Genomic DNA, 27,213 nt, shown 5'->3' with positions numbered 1-27,213 from the left:
TAAAATTGTTAAGTATTAAGAGATTTTTGTGTCATTTTGCTTTTTATGCAAATTGGTGTTGGTGACTAATTACTTTTTTAGTGTAACATGCCCAACACCGCTTGTAGATACCGCATTGGGTGGGGAGTGGAATTCCCCAATACACCTGTTGGGTTACAGCTAGCGAAAAAGTTATTGAACCGACTGGTCAGCATGGTCGCCCCGCAAGGGCTGCACGTGGCCACCCATCAGCCGTCCTTGGTGGATTAGAACTTTATCGACGTCTGCGGTATCTATATCGGACTATTCTGTTATGGATGAGGTGTGCAGATTCCAGGTATGCATACACTGATATAAGTTTTACAAAAATGTATTCACAAAAGCAAAGCAAACTGCACACATTTAAAAAGTAGAAACAGTAACGGACGTGACAATAGTGAGCGTTTATTAAAACACACAATTGTGCCAATTCCTGCCAAAGTATAGAACATTCGATTAAACCACTATCATTACAATGACATTCAATAAATATTAGCACACTTACATTTAAGTGTCTCCTGCATTTTGTTATTTCCTCGTGTCGCCATTTCTTCCGCCATTGCTTCCCGCGGTGTTGCCGAGGGGGCATGACTATAGTAAGGGAGGACCGAGGGAGGTCGGGATCTATCTTCGTGAAAAGGGACCTGCAGCCCTTGTCTCTAACCCTCATTTTACTGGGAATTGGGAAACTCCTTTGTCCGCGTGAACGCACATTCATAAGGAGGAGGGACGAGATGAGGGCGTAACAGGCAGTATTGGGATTGGGCATAACTGTTGGTAGATGGAGGTGAGCAAAAGCAAATATTCTATAACTGACAAGCGCATTAAGCTGCCTTAAAGCAGCCTGATGACAGAGGATCTGCAGGTGAGTTGGGTTGAAAGCCCAACAACAAGCAGGAACATGACAGTTTCCATGAACATTTCTGGTAAACTCTACTAATTTGGGTTTGGAGTGTACCTGTGTCATCTACATCATGCACATACTGTACACTTCAGGACTCTGTGATGGAAAACCCCCAAAAATGTGACTTTGGCATATTTGGCCATGTACCTACTTGCTCTCCTTTTCTTTATTCTTGCCTTTTCTGCGCTAACCTAGCTCTTTCTGGTATCCAACTTTTCTTTTGACTGCACCTACTGTGGCTGTGTGACGCTAAACTAATTAGTTTCCATTTAGGTAGCGAATGCTGACTCTTCCCTGAGACCTGACCAACTGTACTGATTGGCTGTCGGCCAGCCAACGAGCAGTGGTGGGAGGCAGGGAGGAGACCAAGAGAGAGCAAGCTAGAGAGAGTGAGAGAGAGCAAGGCAGAGAGAAAGTGCGAGAGAGACATGCTTCACGAATGCTTGTTTATCCATTCTACAACAGTGTGCACGAAATAGCGGCCCAAAGAGTCCAAGTCCATAAAGCAGGCTAATCAAGTGAGAAAATTAACGCCACTCTAGGTTAGTCACATGGGCCTGGCTATGCTTCCGAAGTGACTTTATTCTAGGGATCCTTTTATAATCGAATTACCTATCGATTATTCCATCAATTAATCGAGTAATCGCCACCTGACTCTTTTTTTTCCGCCCCGGGAAAATGTTTCACAGTGATAAGCATATATTTACTAATAACACTTAAGTTTGCAAAGGTTTATATATATATATATTAACATTTCTCACTCAAATTTAAATAATATTTTCATATTATTTTTTGTATAAGCTGTATAAGTTCCTCTGTCGGGGGCTGATTGCAACCGTTGATGCTGCTACGATGGCATGCAATGGAGGGGAGGACTTAAAATAAAAGATCCAGCCGTGACTGTCATGCTCGCCTGCCCCCTTATTTATTTTTTGTTAACATTTCCCAAAATAATCACGGTTTTAAACTCACACTCATTGCTTAACGCTTAGCAATGCCACACATGCAGCACACTAAAGCTAAGTTAACTAGAGAGGCTTTCACACGCACCAAGCAATCACCACAATTCAGTGGAAGACGCTTTGCCCCCGTAAAGTAGTGATGGATCGTACTATGATGAAGATTAAGTCTGTTCCGTGTAAATTTGCTAAAAAAATTTAAGTTGTGTTGGTACCTCATGCAGCAGGCGTCCATCGAGCAGCCACCGATGCAACAGGTTGGCTCGCCATAACGTTTCCAAGCTCCGCTTTGCAGTAATACATAAAACCACAATTTCCTCCCTTTTCTGTCTAAAGAGATCACAAATCCTAGGAAGCATCTTAGTGTTGTTTTGCTGATAGACGTCCAAGTCCGTCAGCAATAAATGAAATATTGGTTCCGGCAACAAATATCTTGTTATTAAACTAGCTTTGACACATGCATTTTTGCATCAAACCAATTTTTGGGTCGACCCAACCAACTTTGTCACCTTTGTTTCCCAGCCCTACTTTATTCGCTGATTTGAAATGAACCCGTGGACCGAAATAAAGGCTTCTCGTGACACCAGATGGACCTGGGTGAGGGTACATCTATCGGTAAATCGAGAGCTTCACCTTTTGGCTTAACCCCTTCTTCACCATGACAGACCAATACAGAGTCTGCCATCCACCTGTCGATCTCCCGCTGCATTCTTCCATCACTCGTGAACAAGACCCCGAGATACAGTCCTCTACTTGTGGCAGGATCTCATCTCCGACCTGGAGATGCCACTCCACCCTTTTGTGACTGACAACCATGGACTTAGATATGGAGTCTGCTTCACACTTGGCTGCACTGCAAAAAATAACCGTCTAAATATAATATAAAGAATTTTTGTTTTGAGAGGATTCCGACTAAAAACAAGTGAAATTATCTGCCAGAGCAGTAAGAAAATTACACTTGGTACGATTTCTTGAAATAAGAAAAAAAAAATTGGCTTTTGAAAAGAGAGAAATATCTTAAAATGAGTGCTGAACTACTCATTTCAAGCACTATACTAAGTAAAATAATCTCTAAGCTAATTTGTCAATTATTGTTTGACTGCTTTCTTCTTACACTCAGTTTAAGTCAAAACATCTTATAACTGGAACTACTAAATAAGATTATTACTCTTCATTTAAGAATTATTATCAATTTACTAGCTTGAAACAAGACAAAGCAAAAACACTAAATGAAAACACACAGAATTAGTACTGGCGAAAATTTATTTGAACTGCGATCTCAAACATTGCATTGCATTCAATAGAGTGCAAGCAAATATGGCTTATTGCTTCTAAAAAATAAAAATGGCTTGATGCATTTCAATATGAACATAAAATTATATACTGTATTTTCTAGACAATTTCTTTTAATCTTACACTTTGCTTTGTACAGTCCACTTACAACTGTGAATTATTTTGTACAGTACCAAACAGTATAAACATGTTTTTAAATATAATAAACTCTCTAACATGGAAAGTAAATTACCCTCATTTTATAGGGCAGAATATTTATATATGAAACTTTGTAATGTCACAAACAAGGCCTTTACCCCAGCCTAAACTTCTCAATAAATCCTTTCCACTCTGCCATGCCATCCTGGAGAGCTCAGTATTGTTCATTCGGCAATTTTACCGATTTGACATGTCATCATCATTGCTCTCCTTTTTTTTTTTTTTTTTTTTTTTTGTATGTGGGTGAAATATGTGTATGTGTGTGTGTGCGTGCGAGTGTGTGTGTATTCATTAGCTCACCTAAAACCTATTAAAAAAATCCCATACCGTTCACCTAAACCGAACACTTCCAGCCGGAGTCGTGAGGCCGTCAGAAAACCCGAGAAAGGACCAAAAAAAAGAAAGGAAAGTGAAATCCAGCACCAACCAGACACCACCCACCAGGCCACCAACCAGAGTCCTTCACCAACCCCAGAGACATCTAAATTCCAACAAATCAGGGAGACCTCAAGAGACCAAAGGAGAGACTGAGGAAAGGAAGGAAGGACAGACGAAGCAGAGTGAGATCCACAGACACCAGCCTCCACCGATTCAATGACCTGAGGAAGAAGCAGATTGTGTCTGAGTTTCGATAGATGCTGGTGTGGTGGATCTGGCATTCATGAAAATCTCCACCAAGGAGGGGAGCCGTCGACCCCTGCCAGGACAGAGCAAGCGCAACACCTCAGGGCCCCCCAGGCCGCGGCAGCGCCTAAGGACAACCCCCGTGCCCCGCAGGGGCCACCGGCCGGAGAGCAAACCCAGGAGCAGGAGCGCCCCCGCCCACCACCCCACCCCAACCCCCCCACCCGCCACCCCCCCCCCCCACCCTAACGCGCCCCGCGGCCCCAACCCAGCAGGACGGGGCACTGCAGGCCCGCCAGGCACCCCACTGGCTCCCAGCCAGCCCCCACCGCCATCCACCCCAACCCAGCCCCAGCCGCCCCCAAATATTTTATATTATTTAGCAGATATTTTTTCCATTAAAATGTGATTTATGAGGAGGTTTAGACCATTGGTTGATATTCAGAGTTTGTTTATTTTTCCAGTTAACAAGATTTTTTTTTTTTTGCGATAGTAAGGGCGACAAGTGTCGATTGAAATTGTTTATGTGGTAAGTCAGTTGTTGTCAGGTCACCTAGCAAACACAAGTTTGGAGATAAAGGTATCCTACAGTCCAAGATAGCGGAAAGTTTTTCTAAGACTTTAGTCCAGAAATACATAACCGGAGTACATAACCATAAAGCATGAACATAAGTGTCTGTAGTGTTTTGTAAGCATTGGAGACAAATGTCGGAGTCTGAGAGTCCCATTTTCTTCATCATATATTGAGTAATGTATGTTCTGTGAATAATTTTATATTGGATAAGTTGTAAACTTGTGTGTTTTGTCATTTTAAATGCGTTTTCACAAACTTGAATCCAAAAGTCAGGTTCCGGTGCTATAGACAAGTCTGTCTCCCATTTCGAGATGGGTAAAGACATTTTATCAGTATATGAAAGTAACTTATATATTTTTGAAAGTTTTTTTGTTGTTGTTGGAGAAAGCTTGTTAATATCTTTAGCTAAAACAGGCGGTTGGAGCGTACCCCGAAGTGTTGGAATTTTTTTCTTTATCATATTTTTAACTTGTAGATAATGTAAAAAATTTCCGTTTTTTATATTGTATTTTTGGAGCAAGGATGTATATGATATAAACATATTATCTGAGAAGAGATGGTGGAGATGTGTAATTCCTTTCTGCTCCCACACAGCTAAATGAAACGGTTGGCTGTTAAGTTGAAAGTCGGGGTTATGCCATAGGGGAGAAAGTCCACAGGGCTCCACTTGGGCTTTTGTCAATTCTAGTGCCTTCCACCAGGCAGTCACGGTGGCGGAAATCATTGGGTTTTTAAAACAATTATGACGCTTAATCGATGTTGTAATAAAGAGTAAATCTCGAAGTCTGAGGTTATTACAATCCTTCTGTTCTAGTTCCAACCAACAGTTAGTGTCTCTGTTAGGTTGTGCCCATAGAACGATATATTGTAGCTGGTTAGCTATATAGTAGTACATAAAATTTGGTGCCTCTAGACCACCTTTGGATTTGCTTTTCTGAAGAGTAGATAGACTAATCTTTGCATTTTTTTTATTCCAGTAAAATTGGAATGTAACGTAATGTAACGGCTGAGTCCAACAACGGCTGAGTCCAACAACTGGAACCAGTTAGCCGTAGGTTTAAATGGAATCATTGAGGAAAAATAGTTTATTTTGGGTAAAACTTTCATTTTAATGGTGGCTATTCGTCCTATTAGAGAAATAGGAAGATTATTCCAGCGCTCCAAGTCACTATAAATGTTACCCAGAAGTGGAGAAAAGTTTAAATGAATTAGCCATGGCTCTTTTGTATGACCCCGTGTTGTCTCGTTCATGGATACTGTCCTTTAATACTTTTGTCTGAATGACAGAGAAGGATTGACACATATTTTGGATAGGTAAGATGCGAGGCGTAGTAGTAAGCCAGCAGATAAAGCAGACCTTGACCAAGGCCTTCTTTGGCAAAGGTGGTGATGGGAATTGTTCCTATTGCCCACAACACAGCGAGACCCATCAAAGAGCAACAGAGGGCTGGAGAAAGAAGGATCTTCTGTTGGCTATAGAAAAAAGAAGAACAATTATTCTTGGTAGGGGTGGAACTGTAAAAGCAGTCTAATGGTAAGGTTGTCTGTCATACAACATTATGTACATACTACCAGTCAAAAGTTTTGATATACTGCACATTGTCAATCACTTCAGAAAGTGTGCCCAAACGTTTGATCAGCAGTAGGTATCATAGTAACTAGTGATTACGTTGAAAATGAAGTTTGTTTTTTTAAAAGTAACAGTTTTTAGTTTGAATTTGGTCATGTTATGTTCGCAAGCTGACCCGTGATTGGTCATCACCTGAGCTCTGAGCAACTGTGATGTCATTTTCAATCCACAGCAAGTGGCAACACGTTTGTGTGTTACCGTATTTTCCGGACCATAAGCCGCTACTTTTTTCAAGTCATCAGGAGGAAGATGAATAAAAAAAAAACTTTTCTGTTGTGTTTTACTGCGGTGTTACATCCACTGTTTGAAAACAAGGTATGTAAATTAACATAGAGCGGTACAAAATCTTTTTAAGTATCTATTTTCACAACTCACCATATACATCCGCGCCGTATAGTCCGATGCGGCCAATATATGAAAGAAGTCCCCCCTCCTACACAAGGTGGGTGCAGCTTATAAAACAATGCACTTTGTACTCTTGCACTTTTGCACTTTGTAAATATGGTAATTGTACATAAAAAATAATGAAGTTATCATATTTATTATAGACAAAATGTTATTTTAACTGAAATTATATATATATATATATATATATATATATATATATATCCCGGGTCGTGGGGGCAGCAGGAAGCCCAGACTTCTGTCTCCCCAGCCACTTCACTTCAACCAGCTCCTCCGACGGGATCCCAAGGCATAGTAGGCATAGTTTCTCCAGCGTGTCTTGGGTCGTCCCCGGGGCCTTCCTCCGGTGGAACATGCTCGGAACACCTCTCCAGGGAGGCGTCCTGGAAGCATCCGCATCAGATGCCTGAGCAATCTCAACTGGTTCCTCTCAACGCGGAGGAGTTTCACACCCTATCTCTAAGGGAGAGCCCGGACACCCTGCGGAGGAAACTCATTTCGGCAGCTTGTATCCTGGATCTTGACCCACAGCTTGTGACCATAGGTGAGGGTAAGAACGTAGATTGGTAAATCGAAAGCTTTGCCTTTCGATTTAGCTACTTCTTCACCATAACAGACTGATACAGAGCCCGCATCACTGCAGACGCTGCACCGCTCCGCCTGTCGATCTCTCGCTCCAAAATACCCTCACTCATAAACAAGACCCCAAGATACTTGAACTTCTCTACTTGGGGCAGGATCTCATCCCCCACCCAGAGAGGGAATGCCACCCTTTTCCTACTGAGGACCATGGTTTCGGATTTGGAGGTGCTGATTTTCATCCCAACCGCTTCACACCTGGCTGCGAACTACTCCAGTGAGAGTTGTAGATCACGGCTTGAAGAAGCCAACAGCACCGCATCATCTGCAAAAAGCAGAGATGCAACGTTGAGGCCATCAAACCGGAACCCCTCAATGCCTCGGCTGCGCCTAGAAATTATGTCCATAAAAGTCATGAACAGAATCTGTGACAAAGGGCAACCTTGGCGGAGTTCAACTCTCACTGGAAACAAATTCAACCAAATTCAACTTACTGCCGGCAATGCGAACCAAACTCTGACATCGTTCGTACAAGGACCGAACAGCCAGGCTTGGTACCCCGTACTCCCGAAGCACCCCCCACAGGACTCCCCGAGGGTCACGGTCAAACGCCTTCTCCAAGTCCACAAAGCACATGTGGACTGGTTGGGCGAACTCCCATGCACCCTCAAGGATCCTGCCGAGGGTGTATAGCTGGTCCACTGTGCCACGGCCGGGACGAAAACCACACTGCTCTTGTTTTACTTCCCAATGGACCCTTCTCTCCAGGATCCTTGAATAGACGTTACCAGGGAGGCTGAGGAGTGTGATCCCTCTATAGTTGTAACACACCCTCCGGTCCCCCCTCTTAAAAAAGAGGTCTTCGAAGTATTCCCCCCACCAATTTACGACGTCCCGAGTCGAGGTCAGCAGCAACAAAATAATAAAAAATCAGGCTGTAAGCAAGACAGGTCCGAACAACGTTGTCAAAGCCATTTTAGCATTTTGCATTATTGTCGTCCGGCAGTTGGGGTAGGGCCAAATGCCAAACAAAAAAAGAAAGAAAATCGCTTACTTCTACGAGACAGGCATGGCCGGTGTTAGATATTATTAACATTTAAATTCTTTATTTTCATATATTAACCATTGTTATACATTATTAACATCTTAATTCTTTATATTAACCACGTTGAAAGGTTTTATAGATGTGTAAAGCAAGTAGTGTTGAACTCAGTATAATATGACCTTAAGCTGGGACATATTATTTGGTCTAGAAGTTCCTTCTCTGTGGGAAAACACATTTGGTCCTTAAGAACAGAATATGTTTCGAACACGCAACCCTGACTCTGTTTTCGCCATCGCTCATGGAAAAGTACCCATAAAGTATGTTTTGCCTACAAATGAAAGAGAGGCGGTCGGTTTTACCTATAAGAAGCCATATTACACGCGGAAGAGGCACATTCGGCACTCTGAAATTCCACCTCTTATGTGATGTTTGGAGACTGTCACGATGTCCAGAGATCTCTGTTAGATTAAAATCATTTTTGCAAAGGTGTTTTTTCTTACATTAAATCTGTCTTCAAGTTTTGGAACACGCAAAGAGGACAAATATTTTTGATTCCTCTTCACCGGCAAGGAATCTGGATCATCTGTAGGAGCGTGCATGCATGGCCCCCAACAAAATGTGTACAACAGAAGGTGAAATGTTTCACCTCGCTGGCGTTAGACTGGTCTTTTGGATGTCTGCAAAAGTTGACCCATTGCTTACAGTTATCCCTCCGAGTTTATAACTTCTGGAAATAAGTAATAAAAAAAAAAATACATCCTTCATATGTGTACGGTGTCTGGGGTCGTTTCTGCAAGTTCCATAGCAGCAGTGTTTAAGATAAGCGAGAACAAAAACAAGCAGTACGAGCATGGTTCGTCTGCGAGCGCGCTTCTATGTTGACCTTAACCCCTTCCGGTTCACACTGCTGACATCACACAGCATTGCGGTCTAAAAATAGTACTCGTGCGGCACCTCATTGCCCTTTAGAATCAGATAGAATATATTTTTAAAAAACGCATTACTTTCTACATTTTAATAATCCCATTCTATAAATGTTGTAAGATTATTTTTTCACTTAACCCTTGCAACTCCGGTTTCCTCCCACATTCCAAAGAAATGCTTGGCAGGTTAATTGAACACTCTAAATTGTCCCCAGTTGTGATTGTGAATGTTGATGATTTTTTTTGTCTGTGTGCGCCCTGGATTGGCTGGCAACCAGTTCCGGGTGTACCCCGCCTACTGCCCAAAGACAGCTGGGATAGGCTCCAGCACCCCCACAATGCTTGTGAAGAATAAGCGGTTAACAAAATGGATGGATGGGTGGATTTATTCCTTGCAGTTACACCAAAGACCACTAGAGGTCTGTGGGCTTCCAAATTTAGAACAACTGCGGTACCTCATACAGCTGGAGCACCTCCCAAAAAGATCCCCAGGTGGACACTGTCAAACACTTTCCCAACCCCACAAAGCATGTTAGCCTGGTTGAGCAAACTCCCCTGCACCCTCAAGGATTGTGATGAGGATTTGTCAACTGTTATACGACTAGGATGAAAACCAGATTGTTCCTTCTAAATCTGAGATGTGACTTCGCGATGGACCCTCCTTGCCCTGTAGTTGTGACCCACCCTTTGGTTCCCCTTCTTAAAAATGGTAGACCACCACCCTGCTCTGCTGTTTGCCAGTAATGAGTAATTAATATGCAAGCCTGTGCCATGACATTATCTCTACAGTGTTTTGGATCACAATAAGTTAATTTCCTTGTCTTTATTTAACCCTTTTTAATTACTTTGGTGTAGATCAATATTTGTTTCTTTAGTCCATAAAAATGTTTTAGGTTTGACTGTGTACTTTTCAGAAAATTCCTTTAAAACGGCAGTTCTCCACCCTGTTCTGCTGCTGGCCAGTAATTAGTAAATACTAGTATGCAAGCCTGTGCCCTGACATGATCTCTACAGTGCTTCACGGATTAACGTGTATGTTTTGGAACATGAGAAGATTGTTTCCTTCTCCTTATTTCATCCTTTTACTTACTTTGATGAGGATCAATTTTTGTCTCATCAGTCGGTAAAAGTGTTTTAGGCTTGACGCTGTACTTTTAAGCAAATTCCAGTCTGGCCTTCCTCTTTTCTTGCTGGCTAGTTCGCATCTTCTTGTGGAGCTTTGCACTTCTTTGTACTGGAAACAATAGATTGTGATTCCTTCACTTCTGCCCTCTGGAGATTCTCGCTGATGTCAGAAACAATTGTTTTACGGTCTTTCTTTAGAACTCTCACATTGTCTTTGTCGTCAACTTGTTGCTGTTTTCTTTGAGCTACCTACTCCAAGTCTGTCAGCGGTTTCGCTCATTTTCAGGACATTCCAAATGGTAGTATTGGTTATGGCCAATCCTTGTGCAATGGCTCTGATTGGTTTTCTTCTCTTAGATTCGCAATTGCTTGTTTTTAACCCAAACTCGCATTGTGTGTAGCTGTGGCGTAACATCATGCTGAGAGGCCCCGGTGCAAAATAAATAAATAATTATAATAACTTGTAAGTACATTAGCAAAAGATGAAGTCATGATGAACTATTAAAGATCTAATAACTAATAATGAACTATCCATTCATGCATTTTCTTAACCGCTTTTCCGCAGAAGGGTCGCGGGAGCCTATCCCAGCTGGCTTCGGGCAGTAGGCGGGGTACACCCTGAACTGGTTGCCAGCCAATCGCAGGGCACACAGAGACGAACAACCATCCACACTCACAATCACACCTATGGACAATTTGGAGTGTTCAATTAACCTGCCATGCATGTCTTTGGAATGTGGGAGGAAACCGGAGTACCCGGAGGAAACCTACGCAAGCACGGGGAGAACATGCAAACTCCACCCAGGAAAGACGAAGCCCGGACTCGATCTCATGTCCTCTGCACTGGGAGGCGGACGTGCTAACCAGTCAGCCACCGTGCCGTCAATAATAAACTAATAATTTGCAAATATTAATGGGTTAACTCATGATTAAGAAATATCCATTACTAATAATTAAAATGCATAATCAAACTATGAAGTCATGATGGGCAATTTTGAATTCCTGCTGAAAATCTGGTATTGTCTGCAATACAAACCTTTTTGCAGAGCCATTCCAAAGTTCAATATTGGTGATTCTGCCAATATTTGTAGACTGTTATTATCATTTATAACTTTTCTCAAGTGGCAACACATCATCATGTTCATGTTCTCTGCTGCCATTTGTAATTATGAACTGATATTTTCATATCAATAATATATTTACTAATCTTTACTTATCTTCTATTCTAAAGTGATGACACATTGTAATGTTCAAATGCTTACCATGTTTTGTGCTACTATTTGTACTGTATATCATGAACAATGTATCTGTTCATGTCAACAACACATGTATTAATCTTTTTTCACCTGCTTAAGTGACCACATGTACAAAATGTTTCAAGTAACGTTTTATATCAGCTTTTATTATTTGCAAATGTCCTCTACATGTGAACAAGTCTTCAACTTCAGTATGCTTTCCACTGCCAATCAAAAAATAAAAATAAAACTTTTCAAACAAATGGTTTTGATGAAAAAGAGGAATACATTTGTTAGTTTGCGCATGCACATACACACATTTTGATTTATTGGTTCAAATTAACTAATTTATTTCTCCTAGAGATTAACCTAAAGAACATGCCCATACATTTACTTTGTACTAGGTATTTAAAGTGATATGAGATAGATGAGTTAAAGGGGCTGCATGTTCAAAAACCTTTTTGTTTTCAAGTTGTTGATACTGTAACTGGAAAGGTAGTACACATTTTTGTTTTCATCAAAACCATTTGTTTGAAAAGTTAGTTTTAATTTTAGTTTGGCAATGTAATACATACCAAAGTTAAAGACTTGTTCACATGTAGAATAAATTTCCAAACAAATGCTAATAAAAAGTTAGTTGGAACAATTTGTACACGTGTGGTCACTTTAGCAGGTGAGAAAAGATTACTACGTGTGTTGTTGACATGAAAAGATACTTTGTTTATGATAACAACTAGGAGCAGAAAACTTGGTGATCAAGTGAACATGATGATGTGTTGTCACTTTACAATAGGGGATATATGAATATTAGTAAAATATGTTGTTGATATGAAAAGATTGTTCATGATAACAAATGGTATCAGAGACCTTGGTAATCAATTGAACATGTGTTGCCACTTTAGAATAGGGGCTGGAAAGATATTTGCTGATGAAGAAGTTGAAGATGATTTGTTCACATTAAAATATAAGTTGTAAATGATAACAGTCTACAAATATTGGTGGAATCACCAATATTGAACTTTGGAATGGAACTTGGTAAGCATTTGAACATGATGTGTCGTCACTTTAGAATAGGTGATAAATAAAGATCAGTAATTATATTGTTGATATGATAAGATAGTTTGTTCATAATTACAAATGGCAGCAGAGAACATGGTAATCAATTGGACATGATGATGTGTTGCCACTTGAGAAAAGTTGTAAATGATAATAACAGTCTACAAATATTGGCAGAATCACCAATATTGAACTTTGGAATGGCTCTGCAAAAATGTTTGTATTACAGTCAATACCACAGATTTTTCATTTTTCAGCAGGAATTCAAAATTGCCCATCATGACTTTGTTTGATTATGTATATAAAATTTGTGGTGGGGGATCCCAGAAATAGCAAATTGGCATGACAGTCAGTATGAGAAAGAGTGTCATTATGTACGTGCAATTGGAGAGGCGATTGAAGACTTGTTGTCGTTTGGGCTAGGGAAGTTTTTGTTGACGTTTGTCAGTTCTGTTTTCGTTCTTGCGTTTGTTTTTCAAACCGAGTCCTTCAGCTTTGCGATTGGCTGGCAACCTGTTTAGGTTGCACCCCGCCTACTGCCCGAAGCCAGTTGGGATAGGCTCCAGTACCCTCACAATCCTTGTGAGGACAAGCGGTCAAGGGAATGGATGGATGGATGGATCCTTCAGCTTTTTTAGAACCCACATCAACTGCCAGAGATGATCACCGGGCCCAAGGTGTGACTCATTCTTTGTGGAACGCTCCGGAAAAGGGACACATTCCTCCTCTCTCCATTGGGTAATCCTCAGGTCGTCTGGTGGGAACTGGAAGCAGTTGAATGGCCTCTCAGCTGGCACGTCTGGTGGCTCGCTCCTGAAGGTGGGGTTTGAGCAGAAGGCGGACCTCCGGCTGGTCTAATCGGCAAGATGTGGAACCAGGTGCCCCGTGGATTGGACTAGATTGACCTTTTCATCACCTCATCTGGGTGCAAAATATTTTCATTAGTCACTAATAAACATTTATTCACATCCCTTCTTTTTGAAAGAGCATTTTGGTAGTGTTATTAGTTAGGAGTTAGTAAATGTTAGTAAAGTCTGTAGGCCTGTCCTGTGGGAAAAAATTCTGTTTGTTGTGACATTCAATTAGGATCCAGCCTTTGGCTGACTTTAATGACCTAAGCACATTCATCAATGCAAAAAATGAAAATCTTAGCCAATTCAAATCTGACGAGGCCAATTTTGTTTACAGAATATAATGATTATTGAAATGTTTTATTATAATATTTACTGTTATAGATATAGCATGAATGTGCTCCCAGCCATTAAATAAATGCAACTTTCGCCAACAAATAAAATCAAAAAATAACATCTAACCCCAGGGCCCCAGGGGAAAATAGAAATGGAACATATTCACCTTATTTTCGCCGTCCCTGCCAAAACTTACTCCTTCTCCATGGTCAAGGAAATCCCCAATTGTCCTCCTGTAAAATTCATTCTCACGGACTATCTATAATTATCACATTAAGACTAACTTTTAATTTTATATTTATTTAATTCAACATGGACTGTTTGTGTCCTTCGCAACGATATACCCAGACCGACCAATAATTCCCCCATCTGAAAAAATCGACTTAGAGAATTTTTCAGACTCTAATAATATACAAGTTCTGCAGTAAATAAATTTTGCTTGTTTTTTTGTTTAAAAAGAGGGGAAAATGTTACATTTAACCAGTAAATTCGACAATGCGCCCCAAGCAACTATTCAAATTTCAAAAGAAAATTTGGAAAATATTAAAAGACTAAATTCAATAAGCGTAAAATATAATAATTAAGATTGAAATAAATTTTATCTTATCTTTATTCACATTAGCTGTTTTCAATTTCTGAAACCAGACGAAATTTACCTGTATTATCTTTTGTACTATAAAAATATTGTAGCTTAAGCCAATGAATTTTACAAAGAATTTCAGTTTTCAGCCAATTAATCAAATATTATTAATACATAAAGTTGCCCTTAGTTTTAATGTTACCATTAAGCTTGCTAGTCCCCCTTGTTGATGTTTGTCCAAAAAGCTGACTGTTTTAAAATAGACAGAGATAAACAAATCAGATCAAATCAAAATAGACATCAAACGTTTTTAAAATGTAATAAATATGTGTGTATATAGTGTTGTCAATCAGTTCGTTATTTTTACGAAATGTTTTACTGTAAATGTTATCACCTTGTATCTGTCAAAAAATATAGAGTGCAGTGTAAACAGTCAGTATCACATCATATGGTCTGGTATCACTAACTCAAGGCACAGGACAGTTCGGGACGCAGGAATGCATTAAGGAAGCATTGGAGCAGTTTTTCATTTAAGACTTTTGCATGTGAGTTCAGGGTGCAGTCATTGTGTGCATTGGGTAGTGGAGCAGTTTTGTTTTATCACATTTGTATATGAGTTCAGGGTGCAGTCATTGTGGAAATTTTCCACCAGGTGGTGCCAGGAACCTCTGCTCTCCATCAGGTGGCAGCCCGAGCAGGTGGAGTGCTGATCAGGGGATGGCCGCACCTCGTCCCTCTGCTTGTGGTAGCATTTGCAGTTTCTTTGTTGGTGGGGGTTTTGTTTTGAAGAGATCTGTGTCCCGCTCGTTGACTTTGTTTTGAAATAATGACCCCAACCAATGACCCTCACTCGACTGAAAACATTAAAATCTGCCTCAACAGTATTTAGGTTATAACATGTCAGTAAATATTAAAAACAAAAACTTCCTTTATTAAAAAAAAAATTCCAAAATTTTGAGAGAATTTTTTTTTTTAATTTAAAAAATAAAATAAAAATAATACAAAATAAAATAAAAAAATATTAAAACAATGAAAGTTTACAATTTTAAATAATTGGTAATTATATGTCAATATTTGTTATGGTTTACAATATTTAATTTAATATGTTTTGCATACCTTCATAAATAATACTTAGGATGAGATAGGACAGATATACTCTAGCAATTTACAAATATAGTCAATTAATAAGTGTGTAGTTTTCAATTAATGTTTTCAAGAAACGCCTAGTCCGCTTTTTGGTCAAACATCAAAGCACAAATTATTTTTTTAATTACATAGCACCTCAAATTATGTCAAAAATGTGATTCTCCCAAATGGCTCCTCATGTAATGGTCTGTTGATTCTTCCAGGACTCGCATGGACTCCAATTCTGGAATGGCACTTCAAATGTCGAATTCAAAGGTTAAATATATTCAGAAGAGATTAAAATTAGTTTTCTATTTATAAACATGGGAAAAAACTCCTTTTTAAATAATTAACACATTACTTCATCCCCAGGACGGGAGATAAGGAATTTGTCGTCTCCACTCCTTCTAATGGGTGATAGCCGCTTCTGAAAAGATATTTCAAGGTTAAATAATGTTCTCGCGCACAAGCAAAATCATAAGGGAAGTAAACAATCATCTATATAAAGAATTATTCCACATTAGTTGCCATCCAAGTTATTCGTTTTTAGTTATTATTATTATTATTAAAATAGGAGAGTAGAGACTAAACTATTTAATCTAAAAATAATCCAAAAAAGTTAAATATATATTTTCTCATTAAACTTTAAAAGCAGATTAACAATCACTCAATTAACATCTTCCTTTTATAAAAACATTTTATTTTACCTCATTACAAAGGTTGATTGGCCTTTGGCATTTTTAATTTGAAAATGGGTGACACCTGGCGGTCAGAATGAGTCACAGCAACTAAAATTTTCAAACTGACCTGCGTCATTAATTTATAAAAGGATGACACCTGGCGGTCAGCTAGAGTCATATCAACTACAATCAGTCAAAGTTATTTATGTTCAATAAACATCATATATGCAATGAAATTTTATAATATCTTAAAACTATACCTCTCTATGTTATTTGTGTATTAATATTCGTTCGTTTTATATCAAACATAATTTTAAATATGACGTATTTGCACTCGTGAAGCCAGATTAAGTATTCAACATTAGTGCTTAACTCTTTCACTGCCAGACATTTTCAGAAACGGGTTGTCCCCACTGCCAGCCGATTTAAGCATTTTGAGTGATCTTTCAAGGTCCACAGAAAATGTTGTGTTTGGACTATGGAAACACACATACTACCAAATGAAAGATTGGACTCTCAGCTTTCATCAGAAAAAAAAGTTTGTTTCTCCCTTATTCCGTTCTTCAGTAATCAACAATAGAAAATGGTTACTTTCACCGAAATTCTCTGTTTTGAAACAAAAAACGGAGAAAAAGAGCTTTTTGTGAAACGATGTTATTTCATGCACTCTAGTGAATTGTACACTTCTTTTTGTCCATAAATGATGCCACAAACACCTAAATAGTGCTTTACTTCTGTAAAACGCTTTCACCAACAATGAAAAAGTGTTTTTTGATTGCAGAATACGTTTATTTCCATTCAACAGTGTAACAATTTGACAAAACAATTTCGCAAACTATTTACAAATGTGTGCAACTGTGGTAGTACTTACAATTATGTGGATGTTTCAAATACAGTTTTTCCTTTTGTAACGCTCTCCTGCGTGCAAGGAGACGCCAGGACTCGCACAACAGTTTACTTTCACTTTCGCATTGGTCCGTTTTGCGTGCAAACGTTACACTTTCTTGACGGCCTTTTTTTCCGGGGAATAAAAAGCAAGTAGCAGACTGTACACACTCCTCCGATGAATATGCATTGGACTCGGGGCACTCTCCGTCGTCCGATCGAACGTCCGCCTGCGCGTGCTCGGTTATGCTCCGTGTTACGACACCGTCATAGCCGCCGCATCAGCGGTTCCAATTTCGCCGTCAAGCTCGGATTCACCTTCATCATCATCGATGATGATCATCGTCGTCATCAATGTACTATTTTAGCGTTGGTCGATGCCTTTCGTCTTGTAAGTGTAGAGCTGCTTGCAAACGCTCGCCATTGCCCGTTCCCTCCTCCATCTAGGTCCATCTAACGTCTTCTACTGCCGCGTCAATGCTTCCCAACCACGGAGTCACCACCCTCATCTTCATCATCGATGATGATCATCGTCGTCAACAATGTGCTCTTTCAGCGATGCTTTTGGTCTTTGAAAAAAAACGGCTCGGGCGGGAGCTCCTCGCGACCGGCCGCCATTTTTCCTTTGTCTTCCATTCTCATCTCCTGCTTGACGCTCTAGCTCCGCCTCTACTGACGCCCACTCGATCTTGTCAAAAGAGAGTCATCGCTGCCCTCTAGGGGCCAAAAATAGTCATTAGGCACAACAGACCGGCTGAAAACTTTCACCACAGCTCCGGAAGCCTTGCCCGCACCCGTTTCAAAAAAAAAAAAAAATTGGATGACGTCTTTAGACGTCATTGGCAGTGCTCCGTAGGTTTTTACTTGACGTCTATAAACGTCAATGGCAGTGAAAGAGTTAAGAAATTTATATAAGGGGCTTATAAAATCAGTTACGGTAACAATTTATAGAATGTCGTTCAATTATTTAACGCAGACGCTTGCGGGTTTTAGCGTTAGAAATTTTATTAGTAATTTTACCGTCTAATTAATTTATCCCGTTCAGCGTTATTAAACGATTTCATTCTTTATTACGTACATTCAAAATCATACGAGCTGTTTGTCTGAAACAATCGAAAGTCAATATTACAGCATTAATCATCATTTAATACACTTTTCTTAAAGTTACGTCCGGGATATTCCTCTATATAAAAATTACATACACTCATAACATTATTAACGGGCGGTCGCCGTGTACGCACATTCAAAGTTAAACTGCCGCCCCCAAAACCACCGAACAAATGACACATCTCATTAGAATAAACTAACCTTTTTCACAATATAATCAAGTCCCGTCGTTCAATATTAAATATATTTTATATCATTATCTTAATGGTAATATCTAACACGGAAGCTCTAGTTCCGTCTAGCGGAAGTACTCTCAGGTTAAATCATTTAGTCCTTCAGAATAAAAGCGCACCGTAGCCCCAACATTTTAAGTCATTATTTAAAGTTATATAAATGGTTATAACTTCACCAAAATACCTAAAGCTAGTATTCTAGCATTATTCATCATCTTATTCAAAAATACACAATTATGTGTTGTTTTTATTCCACTCGTAAACACGTTCTATATCTCGTTTTTTATGTCGAACGCCCGGCGGCGCAAGCCTCAACGTCCCCCATCAATAAAATTAACTTACCGTAGCTTATAACGGCGCTATAAGATTTATTCCACCGCAATCGTACACCCAGTCGTGCAATTGTTTTTATTTTTCGTCTTTATTTCATAGATAATTCTCCGTCTTATAACGGCGCATGCGCTCTCAACTTTTTCAAAGCGTCATCCCATGGTTTAGCGGAAGCTTATTCGGGTCAAACAATTATATTACGCGCTCGAATAAAGCGTACATTTCTCTTCTTATTTATTGACTCCCGTATGTTATTAGCTTATTATATTATATTATATTGTAGTTAAGTCGTATTAATATTTAGAAATGAAGTGACATCTCACTTATAACAGAATTAGTCAACTGTTCTCGTCGCGGTCAAGACGGCATACAAGACGGCATACAAACAAACGAACGTGACACACAACAAATAGCATACTGCTTTAAGTCAATAAAGAAGCAGTCTATCGGCTGCAAGGAGCGAAGCGTTGTCACCAACTTTGAGGCAGGCCTTATTATAAAGAGACTGCCAAGTGTTTTCCGTAATTAATACTGCTTGCAGCCTGTTGCCACAATTATTTGATTCAATTGTGCAAATCCATCGTAACGCACCATCGTAGCGTTACGCTATACTGCTTTTAATCAAAAGAGGCAGTCTATCGGCATTTTAATAGCATATCATCTTTGTCAATTAAAATTTGTACGTCCATTTCAGCCTGTCTGTTCACAATTGTTTAATTCAATTGTGCAGAATCCTCATCTGCGCTGAGCAAAATAATCCATTATTCAAGGATCTATTATCGATATCTTCACAGCGGGCGATCTAGCCGTTGTGTCAATCGTAATCTTCTAATTCCATCCAAGAATCTACCGACATTTAGTTTTATGCCTATTTTACATTTTATTCAAGGAACTTTTATTTTCGATTTACTGCCAGCGGGCGATCCAGCCGCTTCTTCGATCTAAAATATTTCTCTAATTCCTTCCAAGAATCTATCGGTCATATACTTTATGCCTGTTTTTGAATTCAGCGCAGCTCCATTTCATCTTTATTTCATATTCCATTTCATCTTTATTTCATATTAGCGCATTTCCCAACGTGACGGCATTTCCGTATACAATGCTTACGTCACCACGTACGTGTACTTCAAACACCGTGGTAAAATCCGAAATCTGGGACTTCGCGTCCAACCAAACGACTTCAAAATTTATCACTATTTCTCTTACACAAATTCCATCCTCAATATAATTTTGCAAGACGAATTTATCAGCCGCAGCATTCTCAGACAGACAGAACTCCTAAAACGTGGATAAAGTGTCCACTTACCTTGATTAATGTGGCCGAGAGTTCCATTCGTCTGTGAACGCACCGCCACAAACCGTCGTTTTACGTCGGGTTCACCATTTGAAGAGGTATATAAGAATTTTGTCCTCTTTCGTGTTCCAAAAATGAAGATAGATTTAATGTAAGAAAAATACACCTTTGCAAAAATGATTTTTAATCAATCAGAGATCTCTGGACAGATAAACGCCTCTATCATCACTTAAACATCGTGGGATTCAGACCGTCAAATGTAGCTCTTCCGCGTGCACAACGGTTTCTTATAGTTAAAAAGACCTCCTCTCTTTCATTTGTAGACAAAACATACTCTCTGGGTATTTTTCCATGAGCGATGGTGAAAACAGAGTCAGGTGTGGGTGTTCAAAACAGATTCTGTTCTCAAGGACCAAATGTGTTTTCGCACAAAGCGCTGAGAAGGAACTTTTTTAGACTAAACTAGTATGTCCCAGCTTAAGGTCAAATTATACTGAGTGCAACACTACTCTACCTCTATAAAACATTTCAACATGGTTAATAAAGAATTAAAGTGTTGATAATGTATAACAATGGTTAATATATGAAATCAATAAATTAAAAATGTTATAATATCTATCAATATATAAAACATATGTACGTGCTGGTCTGCTCCTGTGTGCATTGGACAGCCATGGAGAAGAATCACCTTAAAGTTATGGAGTTGTCAACTGATATGAAGCCAGTTACCAACAGTACACACACAAAAAATAAGTCTAAATTAGTTCACATTTTGGACTTGAGCATAATGGCATACACAGACCAGATAAGCACATTATTCTCAGGCTAGATTCTGCTGACGTGCACTAGTGATGTGCGGGGGACCAAAGATGAGAAATGGGACTTCGAGAAGCAAGGTGACGCTTGTCCAGCAACTGTTCCATTGACGTTGGGATTGATTGCCACCCAAGACAAGTCATTAGGGATTGAGCTACTTCCCCGAAATACTAAATAATTCCAGTTGAGACATCTGTCAAGGCTTACATATTCTTCTTTGTATGGACTTTATAAATTGATTGCTACAATGGAAGTAGCTTTATATCTTAAAGCCAATAAAATTCAATATAACGTGTTAGCAATTCATTTACTATTTGCTCTAAATGTAGCGCTCAAATATGGGATCTGCCTTGACCATTACTGCATGCATGAGAACACCCATGACTGCTATCAGCCCTCTAATTACCACAGAAATGGTTAAAAACTTTATCATAGCACACAATGAGGATATAATTTGTAGTGGTTGGATGACATGGACATTTCGTAACTATTTCTTAGTTGATAAATAAAACATATTTACGTGCTGGTCTGCTCCTGTATGCATTGGACAGCCATGGAGAAGAATCACCTTAAAGTTATGGAGTTGTCAACTGATATGAAGCCAGTTACCAACAGTACACACACAAAAAATAGTCTAAAGTAGTTACATATTCTTCTTTGTATGGACTTTATAAATTGATTGCTACAATGAAAGTAGCTTTATATCTTAAAGCCAATAAAATTCAATCCATTTTAAGATTTGTTTCCCAAATCTATCTCAGGATTAGTATTGGGTCTTTGTGCAACTTGGTTCAGTATATGCAAAGCTGAAGCAACTGATTACATATAGCAATTAAGTTAGTAGTAGTAGGAGGTATATTTATTTATTTATTTATTTATCATAACATCAAACATTTATTGAATGTCTACAAAACATACCTTTGTCAGTTCGGGAAGGACATCAACACCTGAATGGCTGCCACACTATAAAACTATAAAGGTGTGTGTGTGTGTGTGTGCGCATGTGTGTGTATACATCTTTTGGAAAAAAAATAAAAATAGTGTCATTAACCCTACTCCCAGGGTTCCTGAAATTAAAGTTCAAACATTTTTATGTTGTGCTCTTCCTCTTCAGGCTGACTGGGATGAATATCCCGGCACCCATCATCAGCAACAAAAACTGGCTGCGGCTGCATTTTGTGACAGAGAGCAACCATCGCCACAAAGGATTCAGGGCTCAGTATCAAGGTAGGACACGCTTACTGAATTTGCACAGCAATAGTCTTAGGGAGTATCAGATTACATTTTACAAAGGATTCAGGGCTCAGTATCAAGGTAGGACACGCTTACTGAATTTGCACAGCAATAGTCTTGGGGAGTATCAGATTACAAAAAATGTAACAGTATTCCATTACAGCTAGAGGAAAAAACATGTAATCAGATTACAAGTATATATATTTTTAAAAAAAGGGATTACTTAGAGGGCTTACAATTTCTACGATGAGAGCGAGTGCGAGAGAGAGAGACAGAGAGCGAGTGCAAGAGAGAGAGACAAAGAGCGAGTGCGAGAGAGAGAGCAACAGAGCGAGAGAGCACGTGTGCACTGCACGCCTGCGCGAGTGGGACCGTTGCTACATGTCGGGGAGGTGGGGACGAACAAACTGACTAGTCGTGTCCTCCCCGCGCGGGCAGTTTGAAAAAGATTCACAGACGGGAGGAGGAAATGGCGACCGGTGTTCACTGGAACATACTCGTCTTTTTGAAGGAGCGAAAGTTTGTGCTGAGAGTCCAGCGGCATGCTACGCGCTGTAGCTTCTTGCTAGCTAGCTCGCTAGCCTACAACCATAATGTGAGTTACACCTTCCAAATCTTCCTCCCACCAATTCACTCTTTAAACATCATACATAACATATACACGGCTAAACTTGTGACTGGGATAAAAGTTGTAAAAATGTTGCAGTTGATGTCACGCATTGTCATCCTCATTGGATGACATCATATCGATCTATCTATCTATCTATGGTTGCTTTCAGTGACAGTCGAAAACAGCATATGGCCTTCAATCAATCAATCAATCAATCAATCAATAGCCTATATGCTTTTTAATTACACAAGGATTTTTGATATTTGTAGGCTGCCTGGGTCCCTACTACCCGCAAATAGCAGGGGCACATTGTATAGACTATATATTGTGGTGATGTTTATTTTTATTTTGTCTGCATGAGCATACTTGGTATTGGAGTAATCCAAAAGTAATCCAGTTATATTATTTTAATATTATGGTACTTGGATTACGTTACTAACTACATTTTTTAGCAGGTAACTTGTAACTGTAACGGAATACATTTTAAAAGTGACCCTCACAACCCTGGTATTTGGTAAAATAAGCATGTTTTATCTTAACTGCATATTAAGCAGTTCTATAAATAGTTGCAAGCATAACTTTATTTTTACTATTGACAACTTTGGGCCTTTGTAATTTAATATTTTGGAGGTAAACACAGCATACACTTTTGTTCATTACTCTGTAAAGGTCAGAGGTGGGCACTTCTGTCAATCGTCAATTCCTGTCAATGACGATTCCCACCTTTTAGCAAGTACTTCAGCACTTTTCAGCAAATGCTTGATAATGCAAAGTCCCACAAAAATACACGGAATGAGAAGGACCATGTTTACTCACCGCGATCGACGGAATTAATCCTGCTTTAGTCGGTGCTCAGTCTGTGTATTGTTTCAAGGCTTCGCGTCATTGTACACTAACCGAAAGGTGGGCATCGTCATTGACGGAAGTGTTCCTAAAACGAGCATTTAATGTTTACAGTTACTACAGATCTCGGCAGCACGTCTCCTGAGTAAGACCAGAAGACTGGAGCACATTACTGTATACCTATGTTGAAATCCCTGCATTAACTTCCCGTGTTTCAGGAATGTGTTTAAGGTTATACTGCTGGTCTTTAAATGTATTTAATGAGCCATTAAGAGTTTAACGCTTCATATAGGTCAGTGTGTCAGGGTTCCCACAGGGTCTAAAAAAAGTCTTAAAAAGTCAAAAATTCAGAAACGTAAATCTTAGGCCTTAAATATTTTTAAAAACACCCATATTTTCATCCCAGGTCTAAAATTTATTTTACCCAGTTCTTAAATTATTTTATCCGCTCCGTCCATTCCGAGAACTGTCTGTAGAAGAAAAAAAAAGTGCCTGTTGCGTTGTTTCTCCTGTCTGCGTGCGGAAACATCCACACTAAAAGCAAACAAGTGCTTTTGCGGGAGTGCATTTGTATTGTAGTCAATGTAGTTTGGGCAGGCGGGTAGGCGGGCATCTAGCTTATTGCATTCGGATCACGGTAGATAAAACCCTTCGATCGCCGCAAATTGTTTTAAATCGGGTGGGGGTCGCTGTCTGTGCCTGTAGAGGACATTGAATTTGATGATCTGTGCAGCATCTTCAGCAATTAGTCTTGTATTTGTCTTTATTATTTTTATTAACAACTTTGATTCAAAGTTAGCACATAACGCTATCCCTTTGCGTCTCTCTTCTTCGGCGTCATTATGTGGGTGTGGCCCAGTGTAGCACCAAGTGTTCAGACGGAGACACTACAGTTTGTTTGGAAACCAGTTAAATGGGAGCTACTTGTATTGAATTTTAATTATTTGCACTAGCCTTGAAAAAAAATACTTGTACTACATATTTTGAAAGTGACTTTTATGGCCACTAGATATTTTACTTAATATTTTATTTATGCATTTAACTTTTAAAATTAATTTTATTGTGTACTGTACAGGGTGTCTGGACACCGGTAAAAATACAAATGGCCCTAGAAATTTTATCAATAAATGTAATGAAACCAACACTTTATAATATATATACAATGTTTTAGAGTTATGTTTTACTAATTGTAAAATTACTTTTATCTCTCATTAGGAATCATGGATTATTTATTCTCTTATTTTTCTCCTATTATTACAGCTATCTTTTTTTTTTTGCCCAAGTGGTGTCATGCTTGCGATGATGAAGTGACGAGATTTGGTGATGTGCTGTATTGACGTCATCCTCAAAAATGGAATGTTTGTTTAATCATTTACATTGCATCATCAAAGAAAGAAAGCGATTTTCAACACTCGAGAATCATTTGTAAAATAAATAAAAACACATGTGGGGATGATTAAAAGTATTGATTTGAAAATGTTAAATTGACCAAATTCTGATGTAAGGTATTGGCCCAAGGCTAGCGATATACACGGCCAGTGCTGGTTCTGGCGGGGCCACCACCCGAAAAGGCTTAATGTAGAACCCTGCATTATCTAAAGCATTATAGCACAGTGTCGGTCACTTGATTGCAATGTTGAAACTTTTTGTGCGGAATAAGCGGTTAAGAAAATGGATGAATGACCGGGGCCTTTCCCCGCTGGGCCTGGGGTTCGGGGGTGCCGCCCGTCCTGCGGTGCCCCCATCTCCACTTCTGCCCCCAGTGTTCCGTCCCTCCACGCGGTGGGGGATGGGGTAGGCACGGATGCCCTCTCCGCTCCGCTGCCCGGCCCCTCTTCGGCGCCGGTGCCTGGGTGCGGGGGATCCCCGGGATCTGGGGGTCGGGGGCTGCCGGTTGGTGGGGGTGGGGTCGGGGGAGGGGCGGCTTGTTTGGGGGGTGGTGGTGGCTGGGTGGGGGTGGGAGGGTGTCTGTGGGTTTGGGGGCCTGGGGGCGGCTGGGGCTGGGTTGGGGTGGATGGCTGTGGGCCGGTGGGGTTCCTGGCAGGCCTGCAGTGCCCCGTCCTGCTGCATTGGGTTGGGGGCGCGGGCCGCGTTGGGGTGGGGGGCGCTCCTGCTCCTGGGTTTGCTCTCCGGCCGGTGGCCCCTGCGGGGCCCGGGGGTCGTCCTTTGGCGCTGCCGCGGCCCTGAGGTGTTGCACTTGCTCTGTCCTGGCGTGAGTTGACGGCTCCCCTCTTTGGTGGAGATTTTCATGCACGCCAGATCCACCACACCAGCATCTGTCGAAACTCAGACACAATCTTCCTCGGGTCATTGAATCGGTGGAGGCTGGTGTCTGTGGATCTCACTCCGCTTCGTCTGTCCTTCCTTCCTTTCCTCAGTCTCTCCTTTGGTCTCTTGAGGTTTCCCTGATTTGTTGAAATTTAGATGTCTCTGGGGTTGGTGAAGGACTCTGGTTGGTGGCCTGGTGGGTGGTGTCTGGTCGGTGCTGGATTTCACTTTCCTTTCTTTTCTTTGGTCCTTTCTCGGGTTTCCTGACGGCCTCACGACTCTGTTGAAGTGTTCGGTTTAGGGAAACGGTATGGGATTTTTTAATTTTTTTTATAGGTTTTAGGTGAACTAATGAATACACGCATGCACGCACGCACATACACATATTCACCCACATACAAAAAAAAAAAATACAAAAAAAAAATATATATATATAAAAAAAAGGAGAGCAATGATGATGACATGTCAAATCGGTAAAATTACCGAATGAACAATACTGAGCTCTCCAGGGGAAAAAAATAAATAAATAAATAAACAAAGAAAATGGAGGAATTTTGCCGTAATGGAAATGGCTGCGATAAGTGAAGCAAAGCAAAGCCCCTCTCTCCGGTGTGCGCAAATGAAGTACCCGTGTAACACTCCAGCAGTAAAACGCTAGTGAGTAAAGCGAGGTGCAACGCTCCCTTCACTTTGGTGTGAATGTAGCATTATAATTAGGTGGCCCAGTATGTCCACTACCGCTTACGGTACCTTTCAAGTTTTCGTTTCCACTGAGTTTATGCAGTTAGTCAGAATAGTGTGGACAACGTCTGTAAATGTCTGTTTACAAGAATTGGCTTAAAAGTACAGACTTTTCCAGCTGGTTGGAAGAGGTAGCAGGCAATAGGCATTCGTCTCGTTGCAAAGTATGCAAAAAAAAGAAAAATAAAGTTGGGGACTTTGGGCGTGAAGGCCCTCGAGTCATATGCGAAACCCAGAAAGCACCAGCCTGCTATGACTTGAAGTTGGTCTAAGTTTTTTCTCATAATGGTCTAAGAAACGTCAAAAAAATGTCGAAAATTTAACTTGGTGATTTCTGCAAGAACCCTGGTGTGTACTTAGAGATGCTCAACTGTCAATTAAACTTTGTTTAGACCACAAAAAACACAACTGTAGCAAAGTGCAACATAAAAATAGTGAACATAAATAGAATCTAAAGCCTTTAGTGTCATCGTTTGGTGCAGATGCAATTCCTGCAGAAATTGCGTGTGAATGCTGAAAGCTGAATGCTAATATTTGAATGCATGTGGAATGATGTGGAATACTTTATTATATTAAAATATGGAATGTTATTGGGAAAAAAAACTATGAAACAGTGTGAAATGATATTGAATATATTGGATGTTAAATAATTGGACAATGATTATTATACAAAATTGATGTTGGACTAAAATCTGCTCCAATTGGGTTACAAA

General features: G+C 40.0%; 1 protein-coding gene across 2 annotated transcripts in view; it reads left to right on the top strand.

Annotated features, from left to right (window-relative positions):
- LOC144057714 (CUB and sushi domain-containing protein 3-like) overlaps positions 1-27,213 on the top strand; it is a 566,138-nt gene that overhangs the window by 180,061 nt on the left and 358,864 nt on the right. For both annotated transcript variants that reach the window (XM_077575584.1, XM_077575583.1), the window contains exon 6: positions 21,920-22,032. In XM_077575584.1, coding sequence (XP_077431710.1) covers positions 21,920-22,032 — 113 coding nt within the window. The remainder of the gene's footprint in view (positions 1-21,919; positions 22,033-27,213) is intronic.

Source organism: Vanacampus margaritifer, chromosome 9, assembly GCF_051991255.1.
Source record: "Vanacampus margaritifer isolate UIUO_Vmar chromosome 9, RoL_Vmar_1.0, whole genome shotgun sequence".
NCBI classification, from domain to species: Eukaryota; Metazoa; Chordata; class Actinopteri; order Syngnathiformes; family Syngnathidae; genus Vanacampus; species Vanacampus margaritifer.
This window is presented reverse-complemented; position numbering and strand designations above follow the sequence as displayed.